This window comes from Triticum urartu, chromosome 1A, assembly GCF_056163025.1.
Source record: "Triticum urartu cultivar PI428250 chromosome 1A, HENAU_Tu73, whole genome shotgun sequence".
Classification (NCBI taxonomy): domain Eukaryota; kingdom Viridiplantae; phylum Streptophyta; class Magnoliopsida; order Poales; family Poaceae; genus Triticum; species Triticum urartu.
Window position 1 is genome coordinate 550173043 of NC_141873.1, and position 22865 is coordinate 550195907.

Consider the following 22865-nt stretch of genomic DNA (forward strand, 5'->3'; position numbering starts at 1 on the left):
TCGCAAAAAAAAAAGAAATGGACCAAATTAATTGCACAGATAATTAGCAAGTACTATCTAAGTAATAATGAAATTAATGACTTGATATCAAAATTAATTCGGCGCTCGGTTTTGAAATTGTTTTCCAGTAATGACTACGTGCAAACGGCGACGACCTACGGATTCTTCTTTTAGAGATTTGCTTGCCCTCTTGAGCCTGTACAGTAATGATTTACTTGATTACTTACTTACAATCAAGCAAACACTAATTTACTTGATATACTTGTTACATAGAATCATACTATTTTCTCTTGATTTTCTCCTGTTGCCTAATTTGCAAGCATTGGAAGTTGATTTTCTTCTGAAATCACAGAACCATACTACTTCTTTCGTCTCATAATGTAAGACGTTTTTTAACACTAGTATTTACTTGATTACCCTAATTAAGTGACATAATGTAACATTTATGTGCAAATTACCCTAATTAAGCACATAGCATTATTTTGGCAAGTCATCGTCCGGTTGCCTAATTCGCAGATACTGTCCTCTGAGGCTCTCACTGACACACCGCTCGTGGGTACATGATTAACGGGTCGAGCCGAATCGGGCAAGAAATGATTCTCGACCCGCAATCGCAGCGATCGCCAACGAAGCAAGCACCCAGCGCAATCAACCGCGTTATATCCGTCCATGTCTGGAGAGCGCAGGCGACTTTTATAAAAGCCGCCTCCCCTCGCCGTTGCCGGACACTGCCAAAAAGCAGGGGCCGCCAAGCTCCGCTCCGCTCGCCATTGTCGTCCGGTGAAGCTGCCAAGGAGGAAGAAGCAATGGCCCGTTGTGGGGTCGCCGTTCTCGTGCTGATCCTGCTCGTCTGTGTCGCTGCGGCGGCCGCTGGCGGTAGGGATCACCACCACCGGCGGGGCAGCAGGGCGTCGGCGCGGCTGCAGCTGGTGCCCGCCGCCCCGGGCGCGTCGCTGGCCGAGCGCGCGCGGGACGACCGGCACCGGCACGCCTACATCTCCCGGAGGCTGGCGTCGTCGGCGTCGTCTAGCCGGCGGCGCGCGGCCGAGACGTCGACGGCCCCGGGGCCGGAGGCGTCGGCGTTCGCGATGCCGCTGACGTCGGGCGCGTACACGGGCACGGGGCAGTACTTCGTGAAGTTCCGCGTGGGCACCCCCGCGCAGCCCTTCGTGCTCGTCGCCGACACCGGCAGCGACCTCACCTGGGTCAAGTGCCGCGGCGCGTCCTCGCCGTCGGCCGCGTCCCCGTCGGGCTCGCCGCGCGTGTTCCGGCCCGCCGACTCCAAGTCTTGGGCGCCCTTCCCGTGCTCCTCCGACACGTGCAAGTCCTACGTCCCCTTCTCCCTCGCCAACTGCTCCGCCGGCACCGCCCCCTGCGCCTACGACTACAGGTCAGTACCACCACCATTGCCAAGTTGTCGCTTCTCCATTCTAGCTCGCTCTGGATCGTGCGACACGGTGGTTCGGTTCGGGGTGGCGCGGCAGCAGGTGCGCAGTAAGTGCGCGCCGTGGCCGGCCTAGTGGCCTGGGTGCGTGCTGGGTGGGTGTGGCGCGCGGGCAGGGGCCATAAAGTTGCCGCGGCCGTGGTGACTGTGGCCGCCTCGCCGTAGCAGAGCAGGGCGTGGCATTCATTCACTCACGAAGCCCCGAGCTTCGCCTGCCTGCTTCGGCTTTTGCGGCGTTCGTTACGGCCATTGATTGCGCGCGCCCGCGTAGGTGGATGAGCGATCATGAGCATGTCCGAACGAGGTACGAATCAGAGCCCGTCGCGCCGATCGGCCCCCGTCCGACCCGCTCGCTCTTCACTCCGCATTCACTGGGTTTCCACCAACTCCACTGTGGAGTCCAGCAGTATCTATGTATAGAGTATACATTTTTCCTGCCAATTTTTCTACTATCTGGTTTCGATCGTGATGATGCAGTCTCCAAGCTCGGACAGGGGGATTGAGGCGGTCTCCCTATTTAATCGTTGGCGTCAGACGGCCGCGTCACCTTGTCGCGCGCGCCAGATTTGGACGCACGCCGCGTGGGTGTGCGCGCGCCCGGGCGCGCTCTGGGCTTGCTCCGCTGGTGGCACGCCGCGCGCACGTTGCCGTCTAGGCTAGGCGGCGGCGCGCGCATGCGGCCAGCGACGATGCGCTGTCGTCGTTGCTATAAAAAACGGAGCAGCTTGGCAATGGTAGATGGCGCCCAACGGTGGGTCGGGCTGGCCGGGGCGACCGAGGAACGCGCCATGTGCGGCTGCGCGTACGTACGTACGTACGCGTATGATTAAAATTCAGAGAAACGCACGCAGTGTTTGCTTGCTCTGTCCTCAACTACTCCTGTTGCTGGCAACTCTGTCTTTTGCCAAGACTGTTGATTTGTTCTCCCTGTCGTTCATACTTAGCACAGCTTGCTCCTTCGTAGTACAGTGCTAACCGCAGTCGTGAAACTCGTGACACTATTACCACAAGCGGTAGCACCCTCAGACTGCGTCTGAACCTTTGCCACGTTCGGCCGCAAGCTTTTGGCCAACATGTCGATCCATCTGTCACCGATCGCTTTAGCACCTGCTTTACAGTTAACGGCTAGGTTTTCAGAAAAGGCGATTAGGAAATGTACCATTCCGCAGCTCGTTTATTGGGCATGTACGTGCGATGCAAGTTGGGATCGACGCGCGCGCAGTATCTGAATCTTGCCATGTTCGCCCTTATCCAGCCCAGCATATGATCTGTCACCGATCTCGATCTTCAGCACCTGCTTTGCAGGCAATTAACTCAAGTAGGTCCGATGCGCTGCTGTACTAATCCTACTAAAAAATGATTAGCTAGACAAATGTACTCTGTTCTTTTTCTTTTCGAGACCGGAGGGGAAGAATCCCTCGGTTTACTTTTATAGAAGAATTAGGTGAGTACGCGCTGGTATTGCGAGCACGGAGGCTCGAATCCAGGCGGGCAGGCATGCATCAGCCCATGCCTACCATCCCGGCTATGCCGTGGTTCTCAATCAAGGGGCAATGGGGGTGCCACTGCGTAGCTCCTTCGGTCTGCCAGCTAGCTTGATGAGGCTGATTGACATTCATATTGGTGCGTCACTGTTCTTTGCCGAAAACAGACTGGGTCACCTGGCTACAAAACTGTGTTGAGCTACGCTGGATTATTATGCCCTCCCTCCACTGTACTTAGGTCCACCTCTAGGAACAATGCTCCCTCCTTTTGCTTTACAGTTCATGAACAAGACGTGTGATCTTTTCAAATGATGATTCCGTTATGGAGCATATGGAAGATGAGTAGTAGTAGTATCTTGCAAGCTGGCTCTGTCTGTTGTTTACCTTGTGCATGCTGCCTTACGAAAAGACACGGTCCCCATGGCACACCACCATCACTTTGTAGTAGTAACTTGCAAGTACGATTTCATCAGATGAACACATTAGGCCCAGGATCACCAACAGACACCGTGCGCGCTCTAGCTGGAGTGGGTCAACTCGGCTCCATCATAATGCGTTGCAAATTTTCTTCCCGGCTGCGCTGTGTTCTGCTACCCTGTCAGAATCTCTGGCTGCATGTGCCATCCAACCGCTAGCCCACCCAACTGATGATCCTAACGACCTGATCGTGCGTGTGGCTGGCAGGTACAAGGACAACTCGTCGGCCCGCGGCGTGGTGGGCACGGACGCGGCCACCGTCGCGCTGTCCGGCTCCAGCGGCGGCGGCGCGGACAGGAAGGCCAAGCTGCAGCAGGTGGTGCTGGGCTGCACCACCTCCTACGACGGCCAGAGCTTCCAGGCCTCCGACGGCGTCCTCAGCCTCGGCAACAGCAACATCTCCTTCGCCGCCCGCGCCGCCGCGCGCTTCGGCGGCCGCTTCTCCTACTGCCTCGTCGACCACCTCGCCCCGCGCAACACCTCCAGCTACCTCACCTTCGGCCCCGACGCCAACGGCGCCGCTTCATCGTCGAGGACGCCGCTGCTGCTCGACGCCCAGGTGGCCCCGTTCTACGCCGTCACGGTCGACGCCGTCTCCGTCGCCGGGGAGGCCCTCGACATCCCCGCCGAGGTGTGGGACGTCAAAAAGAGCGGCGGCGCCATCCTCGACTCCGGCACCAGCCTGACCATCCTCGCCACCCCGGCGTACAAGGCCGTCGTGGCCGCGCTGAGCAAGCAGCTCGCGGGAGTGCCGCGGGTGACCATGGACCCGTTCGAGTACTGCTACAACTGGACGGCCACGAGCACGCCGCCGGCCGTCCCGAAGCTGGAGGTGCGGTTCGCCGGGTCGGCGCGGCTCCAGCCGCCGACCAAGAGCTACGTCATCGACGCGGCGCCCGGCGTCAAGTGCATCGGGCTGCAGGAGGGCGTGTGGCCCGGGGTGTCCGTCATCGGCAACATCCTGCAGCAGGAGCACCTCTGGGAGTTCGACCTCGCCAACCGCTGGCTTAGGTTTAAGGAGAGCCGTTGTGCACAGTAATTAATTGTTAGGCAGCAAAGTAGTCATTTCTTCTGATTCCGTTCTCGTTCTTTCCCGTAAGGGTCTCGCTGATTCTGTAAGGCTCTTTCATAAGCAAGTGTTAATGAAAATGGGATGAAGATATCTGAAGTTGAAACAGGATAATGCAAGTTTCTGACACGGATCTTTTACAAAGATTCACTAAAATACGTAAAAGGCTATCTAAGAGCATCTTCAACGGCCGCACAAAAGTCTTGCGCCCAATAAAAATTATAGCGCGTCACTGTAACACTTTTAATGCGTCTGGACCAACATTACTTTAGTAGACGCTTCAAAACACGTGTCCAAAAAGCACACAGTGTAAATTGTGAAGCACGCGTAACTCGGAATCCAAAATATGTTGCGCGTGATAGTGTTTTTCAGCGCACGCCCAAAAACTTTTAGCGCTACAGCATCTACTGGAGCTGCTCGGCGCCAAAAAAATAAAATTTTAGTGCGTGAAGCTCTTTGTGGGCGCCTATTGAAGATGCTCTAATGGTCATTCTACCCTTGTTTGATTCTGAAGGTTGAGTATTACTATATTATGCTACCGTATCATAATAAATAATATGACACTACAATGTCTTATACATGAGATTTTCTAAGATATTCCTTCGGTCCCATAATATAAAAGACCTTTTGACACTTTTCATAATATAAGAGCGCTTTCCACACTATTATATTATAGTGTCAAAAAAACTCTCATATTATGGGAAGAAGGGAGTACTAATTTATGTATACTATGGATATAGTAATACTAGCATATGATACTTCCACTACGACCAGCCTTAGCTATACAAATCCCATAAAGAATAAACATTAAAGAACCATTGATTCATGTGATGGGTTAAGATATTTAAATTGATCAATGTAATTTACTCGCATAGAGTTGCTAGCTAGCTATAACCTGAAGTCCCTTGGTGATTAGTGATTACACACTCTGGATCTTAGTTGGCACTTGGTAGGTGCCTAGTACAGACTACAGACAGAGCAAAAAGTAGAGACCAGAGACAATATTACCTTTGTGGAATATATGTGACCTAAGATCCAAGAGAAAGCAGACAAAGACAACTCCATACGTATATGAATATCTTATCATGATACATTATGGTACTCAAGTACAGTATGTACAATCAGCCGGCGAGATTGTTCGCTTGGCTGTATTCTTTCAGAGTCCCACACCAAATGCAGCATGTGCAAGCTCGGGAGTGGAAATGACGACTCCTCCACCTGCAATGTGGGCTTCGACATTGAAGCACGCATAAAAGTTGGCCATCCGTCAAGAATGGACAACTACATGCTCATTAGTTAGTTAGGGCATATCTAACGCCGACCCTTAAACTGTCTGCATCCGTTCGGACCGTCGAGAAATTCAACCCCGGACTGTATCGATCCGCATAGCGGTCTGGACGTGTTTTCTTTCGCAAATCGGAATCAAACATGGAGAGGGTTTTGCAGGAGTCCGGACACATGAAACGTCACACTCTGACCCCCACCCCCCTCCCGCCCCACGCGAAAGGAAGACGGAGCCCGCGCTTTTATAGCAACTCATAGTTTCTGCGCCAAAATCCTCCACTCCCCTTTTTCTTCCTCCGCCGCTCTTCGTCCAATTCCCGCTTTTTTCTCCCACCCTCTCTTTCCTTCCGCCGACGACGCATGGAATCGCGGAGAACCTGTCGAAGATGGAGGTGGCGAAGGTGCCGAAGGATTCGAGCATCACACTCGCACGGAAGATTGGCTCGGCTACGCGGCAAACTCGGTGTGTCAAAGCGAAGGCCGCAAAGGAGGAGAAGCTCAAGAACAGGGTGCTCGCAGGCTGTTCGCTATAATGCCTAGAGCGGGGAGCCGACGTACGACGACAACGACAGGCAGATGCTCGACATCATCCATGACGAAGACGAAAGAGGAGGAGGTGGCTATGAGGACGGGTAGGTGAAAGACTCGGATCCCATCCAATCCGGCAATTACCACCAGCAGCAGTCCAACACCCAGACGGCCACGCAGCAGTCTCATCGTCGTCTGCATAAGGTCGTCACCGACATCATCAACAACAACATCGCACCAGCAACAGCTACGACTACCAATGAACATGTGTTCGTGTCTTCTATTTGTAGTTGATGTTACATGTACGATGCTACTGTGCATTGCATGCGGTTGTTGCATAGTACTAATTACTGTTAAGGCCAAGGTCGCGCGCTCGAGGACGACCAAGCGATAACGGTCGAGGGCTCCGACCATGCCTTCGAGAACAACAGTATAGGACAAACAGTCATACATCATCACTCTTTAAATATTGTTTCACCTCGTAGCAACGCATGGATATTTTAGCTAGTTCGTCTTCAAGATGCAAGATTTGATTGATTGAGTTGGTACGGGCACCATATATGCCCGCGGCGCCGATTTCAGCAGAGATACGCGAGTATAGAGCGACGCACCTTTGGCCGATGATTCCAAACCCAATCAGGGCGAACAGCTCCGATTCTGGCCGGTAAACACATACGCCGGTGCATCTACACCGAAGCAGCACATTTCCACGTGCGCCCCTGATTACGCGCCAGTGATTGATTTTTGTTGCCATATGCGCGCGAACATTGATCTGTTGAACCTGCTAATCATACGGTCACACGTACCATAACAAAATCGCCCAACTATCGCCTATGATAGCAATGCGCGCATTGCACACGAACTGGCCCTGCTGCTCGCCACGTACGTGGCAGCTCGATGGCACACCCGTTTCCCTTGTGCTGATGCATGCATTGCAGAGACTAGCTACGTAGGAGCTTGTAGAACAGGTGGCCGGCGCGTCACACCACCGGATGACACGTCTGCGTACCGATCATGTAACGTTATTTTCACTGCCTCAGGCAAAGGCCGGCTCGCATGCCGGCCTGGCATGGCCCACACAAACCATGTCGGCCGTAACTTGGCCGTACACGTAACAGTTGCTTCTCCACATACGTGAGAAAAGAGAGATTGAGATTTGGTAACTCGTTGCTGGTCGTCGCTTTCACCTGCCCCCCATTGACAAACACATGCAATCAACCATGCGCACGTCAACTGGACGGCGAGCGTGCACCAATCTGCCAAATCGCGCGCTAACCACAACACGGCCACGTTGTCACACAGGTGTTAGATTACGTGGGGCATGCACGCATGGTATTCCCCCGTTCCTAAATACTTGTCTTTCTAGGCATTTCAACAAATGACTACATACGGAGCAAAATAAGTGAATCTATACTTTAAAATATGTCTACATACATCCATATATAGTAGTCATTTGAAATGTCTAGAAAAACAAATATTTAGGAACGGAGGGAGTACAAGTTAGTACCAAGATGATGCAACCATACTTTTTAACTTGTTACGGCAGCTGGTAGCTATGTGTTCTAAAATATCAGTAGGTGTGTGTGCAGTACGTGATCGGTGGACAAAACTCACAAAAGGGTAGGCGAATACGGCCAGCTAGACGGCGAGCAACTTATTGTTACCGCACGCTAGATTAGGTGGTGTTTGGTTATTTAGTCCTAAAATTTTTTCTAGTTTCAACTAAAAAGTTTCTAGTCCCTAAAAAGTTTCTCATTGTTTGTTTTTAGAGACTAAAAAGTCACTAGTCCCTTTCTAGAGATTATTAAATGACCATGTTGTTTCTAGTATATAGAAAAATAACAATCAAACAACACAATAAGATGGCGGGTCAATGGATGCATGGAGAGGCATTGTTGAAAAAGTCTCAAAAAGACTCTTCTTAAGATTCTTCTTCATTTAGTACAAATGCCTAGTTTAATCACTAAAAAATCCCTTCCGTTTGATAAAAAAGTTTTAAGAGAGACTTTTTCTAGTCCTTATAAAAAAAGTCCATAAAAACAAACACACTTAGCTGTGTTGAGTTGAGCCCGCCGAGTCCGGGTCGAATCGATCCGTCACGCTGTGTGATCGGGTGGTTGAACTGCACCCGCTTCGTTTTGAGAGGTTTTTTTCGGGTAAAGAGGGCTTTGGAGTGGGAGACGACGGTCACACACATACATGGCGGGCGGTCCGAAACTCCGAATGCCCGCAAACATTCTTTAATTTATATATCCAGTCTGCAGGATTTTAAAAAAGAGAAGACGGTGTGAATCGATGAGGTACCTTGTTGGGATTGTTGGGATGACCTCGGTTTGAACATTTTTTTAATAAAGTACAGACGCAATACATATGCGCATATACTCACCTTTATGAATATATACAAGTATACCTTATCCTATGAGCATCTTTGAGAGACTGAGCCGGCACATTATCTTGAGATTTACGAAGTCATCATAAGAGCATCTACAACCGGATCCCTCATGTCCATCTCAAATGTCCGAGTAGGCCGTCTGGTCAGTGACCTGTCACAAAAATGCGACCCAATCAGACCCTTCATATCCGCCTCAAATGCCCGGACTGATCGATACCCCTCATATCCATCTCAAATATGAGGACGATATGAGGGCTCGCGGACACGCCCGGAGGCACCCGGTCGGTCCACCACATATGACGCGACCCCATCCAGACCACATTTTCTCTTTCTTTATTCATTTTTTCTTTCTCTTTTTTCCATCAATCACACGCAAGTGACCAGATATATGAGAAGTGTGGTTGCGCGGACGAAAAAGTAGGGGCTCAAAATGGGCGCGTCCCGGTCACTGACCGGACGCGTCCGCGGGCATTTGAGGGATCGAATTAGGGGTGCGTGGCTGAAGTTGCTCTAAGCGCCTCGTCGTCGACGGGAATCTCCTCCTACTGAAAACGTATCGCCGAAAATTCCGAAATAAATACAGAAATAATCCGAGCACCAAAACTTAAATCATGGTGGGCTGAGTATATCATTGTCCCTCTAACTATCCAACCACATGATTCACCTCGGTTCGAATATTTAGAGTCCGTGCATTGGAGATGAGCTGGCAGCGTCCCGTCGAATCGATCCATCCCGCCGTGTGATCGGGTGGTCGAACTGCACATAGTGTCCCAGGTGCATTTGTCATTACTACCGATCGGGGCCGGGTTCTTGTTACTCGTGGCCATGGACACAATCATATATGGTCCGGTCAAAATATCTACACTTTCTTTCCACGAACCTGAATGCAGGGAGACGCCCAGACCGCCGTGCACCGGTGCGCACTGGTGCAGTGGGCGCGCTCGTGCACTTGCAGACCCACGATCACACTCTTGCTGCTCGATCGGTCGTGGTGGCCGGCAGCACCGAGGCCACAGCTGTGCCGATTTCTGATGGCATACGGCCAGGCTTGATAGACTCGGTTTATTTCACCGCAGATGACAGAGCCGCCAACGACGAGCATCCACGGACATGAGGAAATTATTGTAAGACAGAGCTCTGCTTACCTGTTAGTACTGCACAATATATATAGATTTTCCCCAACAGATTGCATGCCTGTCTGGCCGGGGGCCCGTGTATGCATTTTGCCCCATGCTTTTTGGTACGTCCCTCGCTGCATCTGCATGCGCTCATCATCTGTGTGGCTAATATGATGATGATGATCACTCTTTCATCATTGACTCAGTCCCCTGCATCGACAGCCATAATTCGTCGTAGGTGTTCCACCCACTAAGCTTTGGTTCCATGCGGCGCAGGTCATGAGCGTAGCATCGATGCGCGTCATGCTGGAATGAATTCCAACTGTTAAATCTGCTTTGTTCTACCCCGTGGACTGTACTGTACGTGTTCTCCGTGTGAGAGTTAAACACGATCGTGCAGAGTCCGACTAGTACTTGTACTTAGCGTCCGAATAGTACTCCAGGTAGTAGGCGACTAGGTTTGCTCGTTGGCTACGCTCAGTATATATATATATATATATATATATATATATATATATATATATGCATGTACCCCAGGCCGTGTAATCTGTATCAAGAAAAGAAGAAAAGCAATAAAGAAAAGCCAGGTGCGACAGGCACCTGTGGCTATCACCAAAATCTTCCAATCAGTTTCTTCGTCTACGTTCGCAAGTTCTGCCGAGACGATCGATCGGTCAAGCTAGCTAGCTCAGGTCCAGTTCACGTATACGTCTACGTGTACGTGCTTGTGTGTTCAGCTTGAGAATCAATCAAGCCACATCTAGCTAGCTTTACACTTTGTGTGCATACTTCCTGGATGGATTTGATCTAGCAAGATCAAAAGCCAACACTCCGTGTGACTGAACCAATCGAGTAGGGAACACTGTACTTAGCTAGCAGTCGTATCTCTTAGCCTCTTAACTAGAGCATCTAACAGCCGGGTTCCCTGAACCCCTGTACGCCGGGCAGACGGTACCGTCACTAACCGGCCATATAATCTCGACCAAGATAGACTCCTCAAATCAGCTCTATACGTCTGGGCTCATCCACATTTCTTATATTCAGTTCAAATTTAGGGCGAATATATGAAGGCCCGAACGTGTCCGGCATGTCAGATCTGGCTCACACTGGTCCAACCCAATCCCACATATATTCGTCCTCATCTGTATCATGGCCCGAACTATAACCACTCCACCCAATCTTTCTTCTGATGATCTTTAGCATGGCGGACAGCGGATCCGACTCCGACCACTTCCGGGTCCATCTAGGGCATCGTCCCATGCAAGGAAGAGGATGCTATGGCCGTCTGCATGGCCCTCTATCGCTCCCAGGAGGAGTGCGCCTAAACGTCCTTCGGCTCAGACTGGTCTACCCCAACCACACATATATTCGGCCCCATCTGTATCATGGCTAAAACTATAACCATTTCACCCAATTTTCCTTCTGATGATATTCGGCATGGCGGGCAGCGGATCCGACTACGACCACTCCCGGGTCCGTCTAGGGCATTGTCCCATGCACGGACGAGCAGGCTATGGCCGCCCGCATGGCCCTCCGCCGCTCCCAGGAGGAGTGCGCCTGACCGAGTTCGGATTCAATCTGACGGGAATCCATTGCGTCAGTGCCATTGACGCTTGGTTCCGCTAGAGCTGGGGGCTCAAGATCTGTCTTCGGCCCCATCATCCATGCGGAGGTGTATGAGTGTTACAGGGACCGGTGTGGCCATGAGAAGCAAAATGAGCAGGAGGGCAAGGCCCGTTTCGTTGCCGACACGGTGGATGCAGCGTCGCCCGCTGTCTTGGAAGAGGAAGCCGTCTGTGCCCACATCCTCCAGACACGGCATAGGGGAACACGTGTGCCCTCGTCCGAGAGCAAAGCCATGTTGTCCCTTCCATGGCCATGGACTACCCTCCAAAGAGGAGATGGATGACCCGCTAAAAAAAGAGAGAAGAAGGAGGACAGTGACCGGTCGGACAACTCCGATGATGAACATATCCGACTTGATTCATTTTGCGTCTCCGAGCGCTACTTACTTAGCAAAGACGACAAGGGTTTCGCCAACCGTGGATTATATTTGTACACAGCTTACTATGTATGTAGAATATGCCATTTTTAATAGTCCGATGTCATGTATTAATGTAGTAGCCGGACGCTTAGGGCATCTACAATGGGGGCCGCTAGGGGTAGGCGCTAGGATTAATATCCTTTCCGATCAGCAGTTAAGCTAATAAATCCTGGCGCTTACCACGGCATCGACGCAAACTCAGGAGGCGGCCCCTTAGCTTTTTTTTCTTCCCGTATGAGTAGGAACGGTGAGTCCAGCGATCGACTTCTGGCCGGTTTCACGATAAATTAGCGCCTACCACTAGCGCCCAGCGTTGGGTTAGAAAGCGCGTGGCTGATTTTTTATTTCAGAAAATTACTTTTTCTCTTCTTAAGCGTCTACGGAAGCGTCTTGCAATGGAGATGCCCTTAGTGTCACATCGTAGAGGTAGTTTAAGATACATGTGATTATCTGGATTTAGGGTTTGCTAAATGAGATACCGGTTGCGGAAATGAAAAATTCAGGACTGTCCGCGGACGCAGTTGGGAGGCGGGATTAGCCATAGGCGTGTCAGCGGACGTTTAATGGGCGGGATTACCTATAGACACGTCCACGGACGTTGGAGGGATGAGATTAGTGGATACTTTTACTGTTAGTAGTTATGCCTACCTATGTTAGACACGTTCTCCTACATATTGTCTTGTCTCCGTAGGCCTGCATGCTGATCGAACGAAGCTGTACCGCAATTTGCGAAATTAGTCAGGTAGCAGGTCTTATCCCTAGCTGCACTTTCATGCATATATATATATACATACATATATATATGCACTTCGCTACAAGTTCCGGAAAGGGCAACGCCACGTACGTACGGTTGGCAAGCTGGAGATGACTCAAATGAGATAGTGGATTGGAACTTGGAAGGGACGCACGTGGCGCATGATGAACAGAGGAGGAGAAGTAGTAGGAGCGGGCCACTAGCTGGATGGATCATTTGTCTTCATCTTTTCCAGCGAATCATCCATTGACTGCAGCGCAGACCGGCCACACCGCCACATGTTTGGTACCTACAGTGTCGACCCTAGAATAAAAGGGATATGGTCGCGACTTACAAAGGTCACGAGACCTCGAGTCACAAACTTATTAGCTGGCGAATCCCATGAAGAATATCTATTTATTATGATTTACGTACGGAGTTAAGTTAATGATTCCTTGGTTAGAGTCAGAAGTATCTTTGCCTGAAGGATGTACACGCTCTGGGTGGTTGTTTTTTTCTTTTCATTTTTGACATTACACACTATGGAATCTGGTTCTTAGTTGTCACTTATAATTGGTAGGTGAATAGTACAGAAGTACATGCTGAGTAAAGCAGAGACACAATCTTATCTTTGTGGAATATATCACCTAATTAAGAGCATCTACACCCGGGTCTCTTATACCCGTCTCAAACACCCGGTTAGTGATCGGTCACAAAAATTCGACTCAACCGGACCTCTCAAACGGGCCTCAAACGTCCGGGTTGACCGGCACCCTTCATATCCTAGCCCAAATATAGGGCGGATATGGGGCGGCCCGGGTACAACCAAGCGCAACCGCCTGACAGGTCCGGCCCATCATAGACCCCATCAAAAAACCCAATACAGGTGGCGAGCTCAAACCCTAGCTCACTCTCTCCCTCTCTCGCTCTGTCCGTCCACTCCTCTCCCATTCCGGTTCTGATCCCATCCACCACCATGAGCAGCTTCGGCAGTGACTCTGGCTCGGAGCTCGACTACGAGGAGGAGATGGCCCTCTGCGTTGCAATGGAGCGGTCCAAAGTAGAGACCGCCGACAGCTCCGGATCTGGAGCGTCGTCGCACCCTCCCGCCCACGCGCAGCGACTCCCGATCAGCACAGTCAGCGCCGACCCCGCGTCGTCTCCTTCCCCTGTCGGCCTCTCCTCCACGCGGGCAACGCTGGGTGCTTGTGCCCGCGCCTCCGTCCCGCACGCGCACTCCGGAGTCGGAGGCGCGCATCGTGCGCCGTGAGAGGCAGCGGGCACGGGAGAGGAAGGCGGCGGTGCAGTCCGCACGCCGCCGCCATGGGACAGAGCCGGACGCCGACGAGGACGCGCGTCTCCTCGCCTGGGTGTACTGCCGCTCCCTCACGACGGCGGGGACGGACGGCAGGACAGGGCAGTCCATTGGATGAAGGGGCTGATTGTCCTCACCGACTCTGACTCTGACGGCGGCGACAGCTGCACCTCATCGTCCGACGACCAAAACCCTCCACCAGCCGCGGACGCCTACAGCTGCACCGACGACCGGAAGGGCAAAGGCCCGGCGAGGAAGTGGTTATTCCGGCCTCCCTCCTCCTCAATGTTTATATCGTTTTAGTTGTAGAAGTTTATGAACTTGTCCGTGGACGAACTGTGATTTTTTTGGATGTGGTGAAGTATGTTTGTGTCAGCCGATCTTGTGTTCCGTTACAGCTTAATTTTGTTGTCCGCCGTCTAATTACGTAGGATAGATCAACATGTACATGGGTAGTATGGATATAAGACGCCGGATATGAGATACGCAGATGTAGAACGACAAATACGAGAGGTGCCCGGTCAGTGTCCGCGGACGTTTGCGATGCCCGATTTTGTCAAGTCCAACTATAGATGCTCTAAGATTCAATAGAAATCACGCAACGAGTTCATATATCCATGTACACAGAAGTACCGAGGATTATTCTAACTCTGAGACACTATGAACATGACAGTAGTCGATAGATATTAGAAGTACGACGGCCGGTGAGACTGTTGGCTTGGTTGTGTTCTTTCAGAGCTCCAAACCAGGTGCAGCACATGCAGACCCTGAAGTGGAAACGGCCACTGCTCCACCTGCGATGGGGGCTTCGACATTGAATCTATAGTTCATCCCCACTATCATATTTCTCTACACATGCAGCCTATCCACATCAGCATCCATTCCCATGCTGCCTCGTCAGCACTAATCTTGCTCCCGCACGGTTTTCCATAGCTCTCTTTTTTCATGGCAGCGCCGCCTCTGCTTCCCAATCGCTAGCCCTCCCGGCCTCCTCCCTTCATCTTCTCTAGAGTCCATTAAATCGGGTAGTGTTGAAATCACGGAAGTGGAAAGGATCCAGCTCTATATTTACATGGGGGCATCGATCGATAACATCAGAGCCAACAAGATGAGACGTCAAGGTCGAGATTCAAGTCAAGAATCAGACAGACGGTGGAGGCGGAGCGACGGCTCCCCGGCGCGGCGGCCTCCTTCCTCGGCGGTCGTGGTTCAGGTAAAGGTTCATACATGCGGCAGAGGTGGAGCGACGGCTCTCCGGCATGGCGGCCTCCTCGGCGGTCGTGGTTCAGGTAAAGGGTCGGACCGGCGGTAGACACAGAGCGATGGCTCGCCGACGAGGCGGCTTTCTTGGTGGTCGTGCTCCAGCCGTTGGCGTTGCTGCTCGCAGCCGTGGCCTCTTAATCCCACCGGCCGGTCAACCACGTCAGTTCACAACCGGCTGCTGCCTGCTTCTGATGGATGCTTACCATTTCCTGCACATTTGACGCGCGCTTAACTCAAGCATGCATCCATCCTCTTATTCTCCTTTGATGCAGGGCTCCGCGGCGCTCTGTCCCATGTACTACCATCACCATCCACAGATTCACCTAATCGACTAGAGTGCACTGCAACAAGCAGTAGCATCAGCCGATGGAATTCTTGGCTTGGTCAAAAGGAGGAGAGCTGCTGCCTTTAGATACTTTTTTGGGACAACTGCATCATGATACGTTGCGATGTGAAGAGACACTAGCAGTCAAGAGCCAAGGGCATATGTACAGTTGTACACCCAAGATACCAGTTAACACTTCCAAGTTTCAGATTTGTTATTGACCTGATATTTGCTCTAACAGGATGCATCACTCATGTTAACTAAATTTCTTTGTGATATAGTACGATGCTACCACCCACTAGAGGTAACTCTTGCTGCACCATTTTGTTGGTATGGTTGCCTTAATTTGCAGACTGTATTGGCCATCGCTAAATGAGAGATCTGAAGAAATTACCCTACAAAAAAGGCACAATTCTCTTTTGATTGCCATCGCTAGATAAGAGATCTGAAGAAATTACCCTACAAAAAATGCACAATTCTCTTTTGATCGTATGACGTCCATGATCTGTTTTGTGTTTTCAACACATCTTCTATTTTTGTAATTACTGATGTGTTCTGAACTTATTTCTAAATAATCAAAATATCTTGGTGTTTGCAGGTTACTTTTGTCTGGGTTACAGGGGGGAAAAGTTTTTGTCCGGATTAGTACTCTTCCGATCTTGCTCTCGGCGTCATCAACTCTTCTTGCACACCATTCCTTTTCCACTTTTCAAGTGTCACCGTTCTATTCCTATTAATATAGAAGATTGTTTGTTGTCTTTGCCAGATGAAATAATCAGTGAGCTATGATGCGAGCAACTAAGAATCATTACCACCTTCCAAGAAAATCATTAATGCCTATTTGATTTGTGGTCTATTTATTTGTTCTTTGTGGGCGAGAAGTTTCTAATGCACGAATGGGAACTGAAACCACTAATGTTCATATGTTTTCGAAAGGAAATGTTATGTATATTGTTCAATCTCATGAAATAGTTATATTTTAGATGAGAGATGACAAGGTTATCAAGAATATTTCATTTGCGGATTTGCCTAATATACCTATTTTTCTTGCTACAGTTCCCGCAACAACGTGCGGGGTATCATCTAGTTGTGCATAAGAGTTGGTTGTCCAGTCCACCATCAATGCAACTGTTAAAAATCTCTAGCAGATTCCTGTCTAAAAGTTCAAAATCTCCTCCATGTCTTAAAAAGTGAAATTTCTCACATATCAGAGTCCCTAAAATTTGATCTCTTTAAAATTCATTCGAAATACATATTTAGACTACTTTATTTCATAATTAAACAATTGTACTACGTTAACATGATGTAGCACACTAGAACGGCCCATTCCCATCCTGATTAACATCAAATCTAGCATACTAGAACGGCTCATTGCCTAGTACCCCCTTTGTAAAGAAATACAAGACATTTTATATCGGAAATTCAGAAAAAGCGAGTGAGTAGCGCTTCTATTAAACTCCTAGTCAATGCTCTTAGCGCCAGGTAACAAAAACAGCGCCCGCGCTTCCCCTCGGGTGGCCTGTCCCAGCTGCGCGAGCGAGTAGCTTGCTCACTCGTTCTTAAAAAAAACATGTCACTCGCTCGTCCAAAAAAAAAACCCTATCACTCGCTCATGAAAAGCACCAACAATCGCTCGTCAGAAAAGTTCGTGAAATCAAAAAAGTTCATATATTAAAAAATCATGAATTCAAAAAACTTCATGGATTAAAAAAATGTTCACCGGTTTCAAAAGAATTCATTGGTTTTGATATTTTTTTTGCCAAATTTAAAAAAAAACATGAATTTTCAAAAAAAATCACCGATTTGGAAACAAATCATGAATTTGAAAAAAGCTCACGAATTAGGAAAAAGTTTTCGAATTTAAAGAAAACTTCTTCAATTTTTTTTAAGAAATTCATGGATTGAAAAATATTTGACGGTTAAAAAAAGGAATTTGGGAAAAGTTCACCAGTTTTGAAACAAAGTTCATGGAATTGGAAAAAAGTTCACGGATTTAAAAAAAGTTCACCGGTATGAAAAAATGTTCACAAATTTGGAAAAAGGTTCATCGATTTTGTAAGAAAAACGTTTACGAAATTGGAAATGGTTAATGGATTTGAAAATAAAAGTTCATGGATTAGAAAATAGGTCACGGGTTTTGGTAAAATATCATTAATTTGGAAAATGTTCATAGTTTCTAAAGAATCTCAAATTTGAAAAAAGATTTGCGGATTCGCAAAAAGTACACTAATTTGAAAAAATATGTGTTTTTAAAAAGGTTCATGAATATGAAAAAAGTTTATGTGTTCTGAAAAGAAGTTCACGAACATGAAGAAAGTTTTCAAAATTTTAAAAAGTTTGCTCACATAAAAAACGAAAAAAAGAAAAAAATGAAATATAACAAAGGAGAAGTAGTAGCAGCAGCAGCAGCAGATGAAATACCAATTCTAAAGAGAACTGAATAAATTAATAGTACTAAAGAAATATTCCGAATCCCCCCCCCCCCCCCCCCCGCGCTCAAAAAATAAAAATAAAAAATACTCCAATCTGATGATCTACCAAAAAGCATCATCCATCTAGTATTTCTTGAACGAAATCGTCAATTACATCTTCATAATATGTTCACCAAACAATTCGACTGCATCACAAAAGACGAAAGAACAAAATTAATAAACATGCGCACATGCACACAAACGATGGAAATGATAAAATTACATAATGATTTGATATAATATCTACCAAGATGAGTTGATAAGAAAAACATAATTATTCAATATTGTGTATACGTCATAACATAATTATCCATCAGAAAAAATAGTCTAAATTATTAAAAAAGCTGGGATTTCTAAATTAGTAAATTAAGCAGGCCGTGCACCCAAAGAAAGACGGAGCGCGCTAGAGGGGCGTGCAATTGCCTGCAAGCCTAGTGTGTTGTTGTCACAATGAGGAAATAGCTTACCCGCATTAAGGCAAAAAAAAAATGAGGAAATAGTTTTTTAAAAAAGAAGGAAATAGCTGCGGCCTGTCGTACTTACGAGAGGCCCGTATACGTGCAGCAAGCCCATGAGGCCCATTGGGGAGGGAGCGCGCGGTCGAAACCTGACCGTTGGGGAGGGAACGGGACGCTTCTCACGCCCACGCTTCAACTAGGAAAGTGTGATATCCAAAATAAAAATAAAAATAAAAATAGGAAAGTGTGCAGCCTCTCTCTCGCCCGACCCGGACCACCTCGTCTCCGGTCCGGATCTCCGCCTCACCGCCGCCACCCGTCTCCCTCCCCTTCAGATCGCCGCCGGCCCCTGCCCCTCCCCTCCCCTAACAAATCAAGCCGCCGCCGCCACCCCATTGCCACCTCCCCCACCCACGCGGCCGCCACCGTCAATCCCGACACGCGCCGCTGCCACCCCTCCTGTCGACGCGCGCTGCATCTCTCCTCTCTTCGCGGCGGGAGATTGGATCATATGCCCCAGTTTACTTGGGCATTTGATAATTTGCCCCACTTTACATATGATTAGATGATTTGCCCTGCTTTTCTTTTCTCTTTAGATAATATGCCCTTTTTATTTACTGTAATCATTTTTGACTTTTTATCCCTATTTTCACGACATGAAATGACTCTACTGCCCCTGTGGCAAATTTGCAATTCTTTCCTTTCTTCTCTCCCTACGTTGCTATACCCAACCAAAAAAACAAATCAAGAAATCATAGATTGATTCTGTTATTAATTTTTATCTCCATGTCCGCGCCCAGCAGAGAGGCGGATGCACCGCCAGCCACCAAGCCATCAACTCCAGCGCCTCCCGGACAGGGAGGGCTCACACAGGCCGGCGGCGAGGTGATTCCTCAAACTACCGGTCGGGCAGACGACTCCTGCATCCATGGATCATCACGAGATGCTGCAGATTGGTTAGTATCTGATCAACCCACACCCTCCTCTCCCATGGCTGTTGCGGCGAGCACTAACACCTTGAGGATCATGATCCTAGATCCCACTTCCCAGTACAACACAAGCAGACCACGCATTTCACAACATCATAAGTCACGTACATCTAATCCTATTGAACTCGCTTCATGGTGTACATGTGTGCGCCTGTACATGGATCCTGGCTTTGATTAACCTAGGATCCCATTTCCCATGGTTATTGCAGCTAGCACAACACTTCTCTGGCGTTAATGAACCTTCACAGAAAGTAGAGTAAACTAAGATGAAGCATGAAAAAACAAACCTTCAGATCTAGCATAGTTTTGTTATTTGATAAAATGTTCTCTAACTAATTGGATGATGCCCTTATGTTAAAATGTTTATTTATTCTCCAAGTAGGCCAACGGTGATTGCAAGAAATGATATACATGTATCAACAATGGAAGGAGGCATTGATTGGTCCCAGATTGAGATAACACCAATGAATGATGACGAAATTGATGTTCCTATAACAGAGGAGAACATGTGCACGGTTCTTGGCATCAATGACGAACCTGAGCATTGGAAAATTGTATCTGAAGCAGCTATGAAAGCCTCCATTGCACATGTTGATGCATGTGTGGCTGATATTGATGAGGATTTACTTGCTGATGCGGCTCTTCCTGTGCCTGACCATATGCCTGAAGAGAATCACTTCTGGTATGATAAGGAACATCCTGTGATAGAGGAAGGATCTTTGTTTCGTTCAATGAAAGAGTTTAGGATGCTCATGAGAACATTTGCTATTAGAGGTAAGTTTGACATCAAGATCAAGGATAGTGACACTACTAGATTTTTGGGTCACTGTAAAGGGAATGGATGTCCTTGGAGAATAACTGCTAGGACAATAGAAGATGGAAAAACAGTCAGGGTACAAACTTATTCAACATGAATCATTTTTTATGTTGAAACCATTTTACTTGTAACTGATGGTTGGTGTTATGTTTTGTGCAGGTTAACAAGATAGTAAAGCCTCATAAGTGTTCATCAACCGCTGCAGTGATTACAAGCATGGCAGACCAAGCATGGGTGGCAGAAAAGGCAATGGGGTATCTTCAAACTGAACCAAATATTGGTGCCCGGGAGCTCCAAAAAAAGCTACAAGCCGAGTACAAATGTACTATTGGGTATCATACTGTTAACAAGGGAAAAGAAAGGGCCAAGAATAGTTTATATGGACCTGGGGAAAAAGCTTTCAGTCTTTATTGAACTTCAAAGCTGAGATTGATAAAAGATCTCCTGGTAGCATTGTCGAGGTTGATGTCAAGAGGGAAGGAGGTGAACTGCATTTCCGCAGATTTTTTATGGCACTTAAGCCGTGCATTGATGGCTTCTTGGCTGATTGTAGACCATATGTCAGTATAGACTCCACATTTTTGACTGGAAAGTGGAATGGTCAATTAGCAGCATGTACAGCACTAGATGGGCAAAATTGGATGTTTCCTTTAGCATTTGGTTTCTTTGGTACAGAGACCGAGGATAACTGGATTTGGTTTATGCAACAACTGCATAGGGCAATAGGACATCTTCAAACTCTAGCTGTTTGTACTGATGCATGCAAAGGGTTAGAGAATGCAGTTAAAATTGTGTTTCCCTAAGCTGAGCAAAGAGAATGCTTGAGGCATCTGATGGCAAACTTAAAAAAAAATTCCATGGAGATGTTCTTGGTCACATGTGACCAGCAGCCAAGGCTTACCGTCTGGAAACATTTAACTATCATATGGGCAAGATATTTGAAGCTGAACCTGCAGTGAGTGCCTACTTGTGTACCTATCATTACTTAAAGTGGATGAGATGTGACTTCAACACAGAAATCAAATGTGATTACATTCACAATAATCTGGCCGAGTGCTTCAATAGTTGGATCAAAGGAACAAAGGAGCTGCCCATGGATGAGCTAGCCGATACAATAAGAGAGAAAATTATGATACTTGTTTATAGAAGGAGAAGAATTGGGGAAATGCTCCAGGGAAAGATGTTGCCTGCCATCATTCAACAAATAAATAATAGAACTAGGCAACTTGACCATTTGGTTGTTGGAAGATCAACCGGAGAAAGTTGTGAGGTCAAGGACACTAGCAAGAATAATCTTAGGCATGTTGTGAAGATAGGCAGCCGTGAGTGCACTTTCCTAGAATGGCAACACACTGGAAAACCCTGTGAGCATGCACTTGCATTCCTTATAGAGACAGCAGATGTAAACTTTGAACCATATGTACATGAGTACTACTGCGTGAGTAGGTTCCGGGCTCCCTATGCTGGAGAGATTGAACCAATCACAGACAAGTCTCAATGGCCTCATGTTAATCTAGATATTGAGATGGTGCCACCGGTTTTAACGAGCTCTGTTGGGAGACGGAGGAAGCAGAGAATCAGAAGTTGCCTTGAAGACGGTGGTCGTGGTGGCAGCAAACGGAAGAAGAAAGATGATAATGGCAAAAAAACAAATGACCAACAAGGAGGTGACAAAGAGAAGGAAAAAGAAAAGAAGAGATTTGGCAGCAAAAATAGGTGCAAAGAATGTGGGATATTGGGGCACAGGAAAGCAACTTGCAAACAAAATGAAGCTAAAGAGAGGTAACCCATGCACTAGTATCTCATCTATATTAGTATCAAATTAGTACTATTATACCATCTGTAATATCTGGTGTGATTGAACTTTCTAGTGACGTATCTACTCACGAGCTCGCTCCAGCTGTTGTTGCGACACCTACACACACAACAACAATCACACTACCTCCCAGCCTTCATAACAGCCCTGGGCCTATCACAAGGAGGTAACAATTATATTTCTCATATGCACATTTGATTCCTACTTTTATAACATTGGTGTGTAAACATGTAGGAGGCTTGCTATGGCCATAGCTGGAGACGATGCATCACAACCATCTGGGACAACTATTAATTCTGTAGCATCACCTACCTCTCACTTCCCTTCAAGCTCTACAACGCGCAAGAAAAAATTGACCCCAAAAAGGAAGAAGCTCCAATTTTAGTGCATTAAATTTCTATTTTAAATTCTGAGAGATGTTCACATCTGTCAGTTTCAAAGATATGGAGTCGGAAGAATTATTATTTTGCTTGATGTAAACTCGGATTAATTTGTCATGTCATTTGAACCGAGCAACCTTTTTGTGACATTACTTTGTGATTTCGGTGTGATATATTCTGCCAATTCCATGTGCTAAGTGAACATATGTTGTCACTTTATTTTTAAAATCTATGAAATTGTTATATGCTGCCAAATTCCAACGAAGTGCATATGCGAGGATGCACAACATATATACAGACCCCCGACCTGTGACTAGAGGAGATCCAGCAAGAAATGAACTCAAAACCATTTGTGATTTAGTTAGAAAGTACTCTTCAGCATCTACGCATTTTTTAGTGTGTGATACAATTTAAGTCTCAAGCATCTGGAGGAGATCACTCAGCGAAGTATTTTAAAC

The 22865-nt window shown here is 47.8% G+C and overlaps 2 protein-coding genes and 1 pseudogene across 2 annotated transcripts; all 3 read left to right on the forward strand.

Moving 5' to 3' along the window:
• Positions 1 to 545: 545 nt before the first annotated feature.
• LOC125528567 (aspartic proteinase NANA, chloroplast) lies at positions 546 to 4580 on the forward strand. Its single transcript, XM_048693020.2, has 2 exons — positions 546 to 1390; positions 3613 to 4580. The coding sequence occupies exons 1-2, from the start codon at positions 561 to 563 to the stop codon at positions 4442 to 4444; spliced, it is 1662 nt and encodes a 553-aa protein (XP_048548977.2). The 5' UTR covers positions 546 to 560; the 3' UTR covers positions 4445 to 4580.
• Positions 4581 to 19781: 15201 nt separating this feature from the next.
• On the forward strand, positions 19782 to 20625 carry LOC147992567 (uncharacterized). Its single transcript, XM_087539069.1, has 2 exons — positions 19782 to 20287; positions 20371 to 20625. Exons 1-2 carry the CDS (start codon positions 19817 to 19819, stop codon positions 20623 to 20625), a joined length of 726 nt encoding a protein of 241 aa, XP_087395195.1. The 5' UTR covers positions 19782 to 19816.
• Positions 20626 to 20720: 95 nt separating this feature from the next.
• Positions 20721 to 22525, forward strand: LOC147992568 (uncharacterized; annotated as a pseudogene).
• Positions 22526 to 22865: the final 340 nt, after the last annotated feature.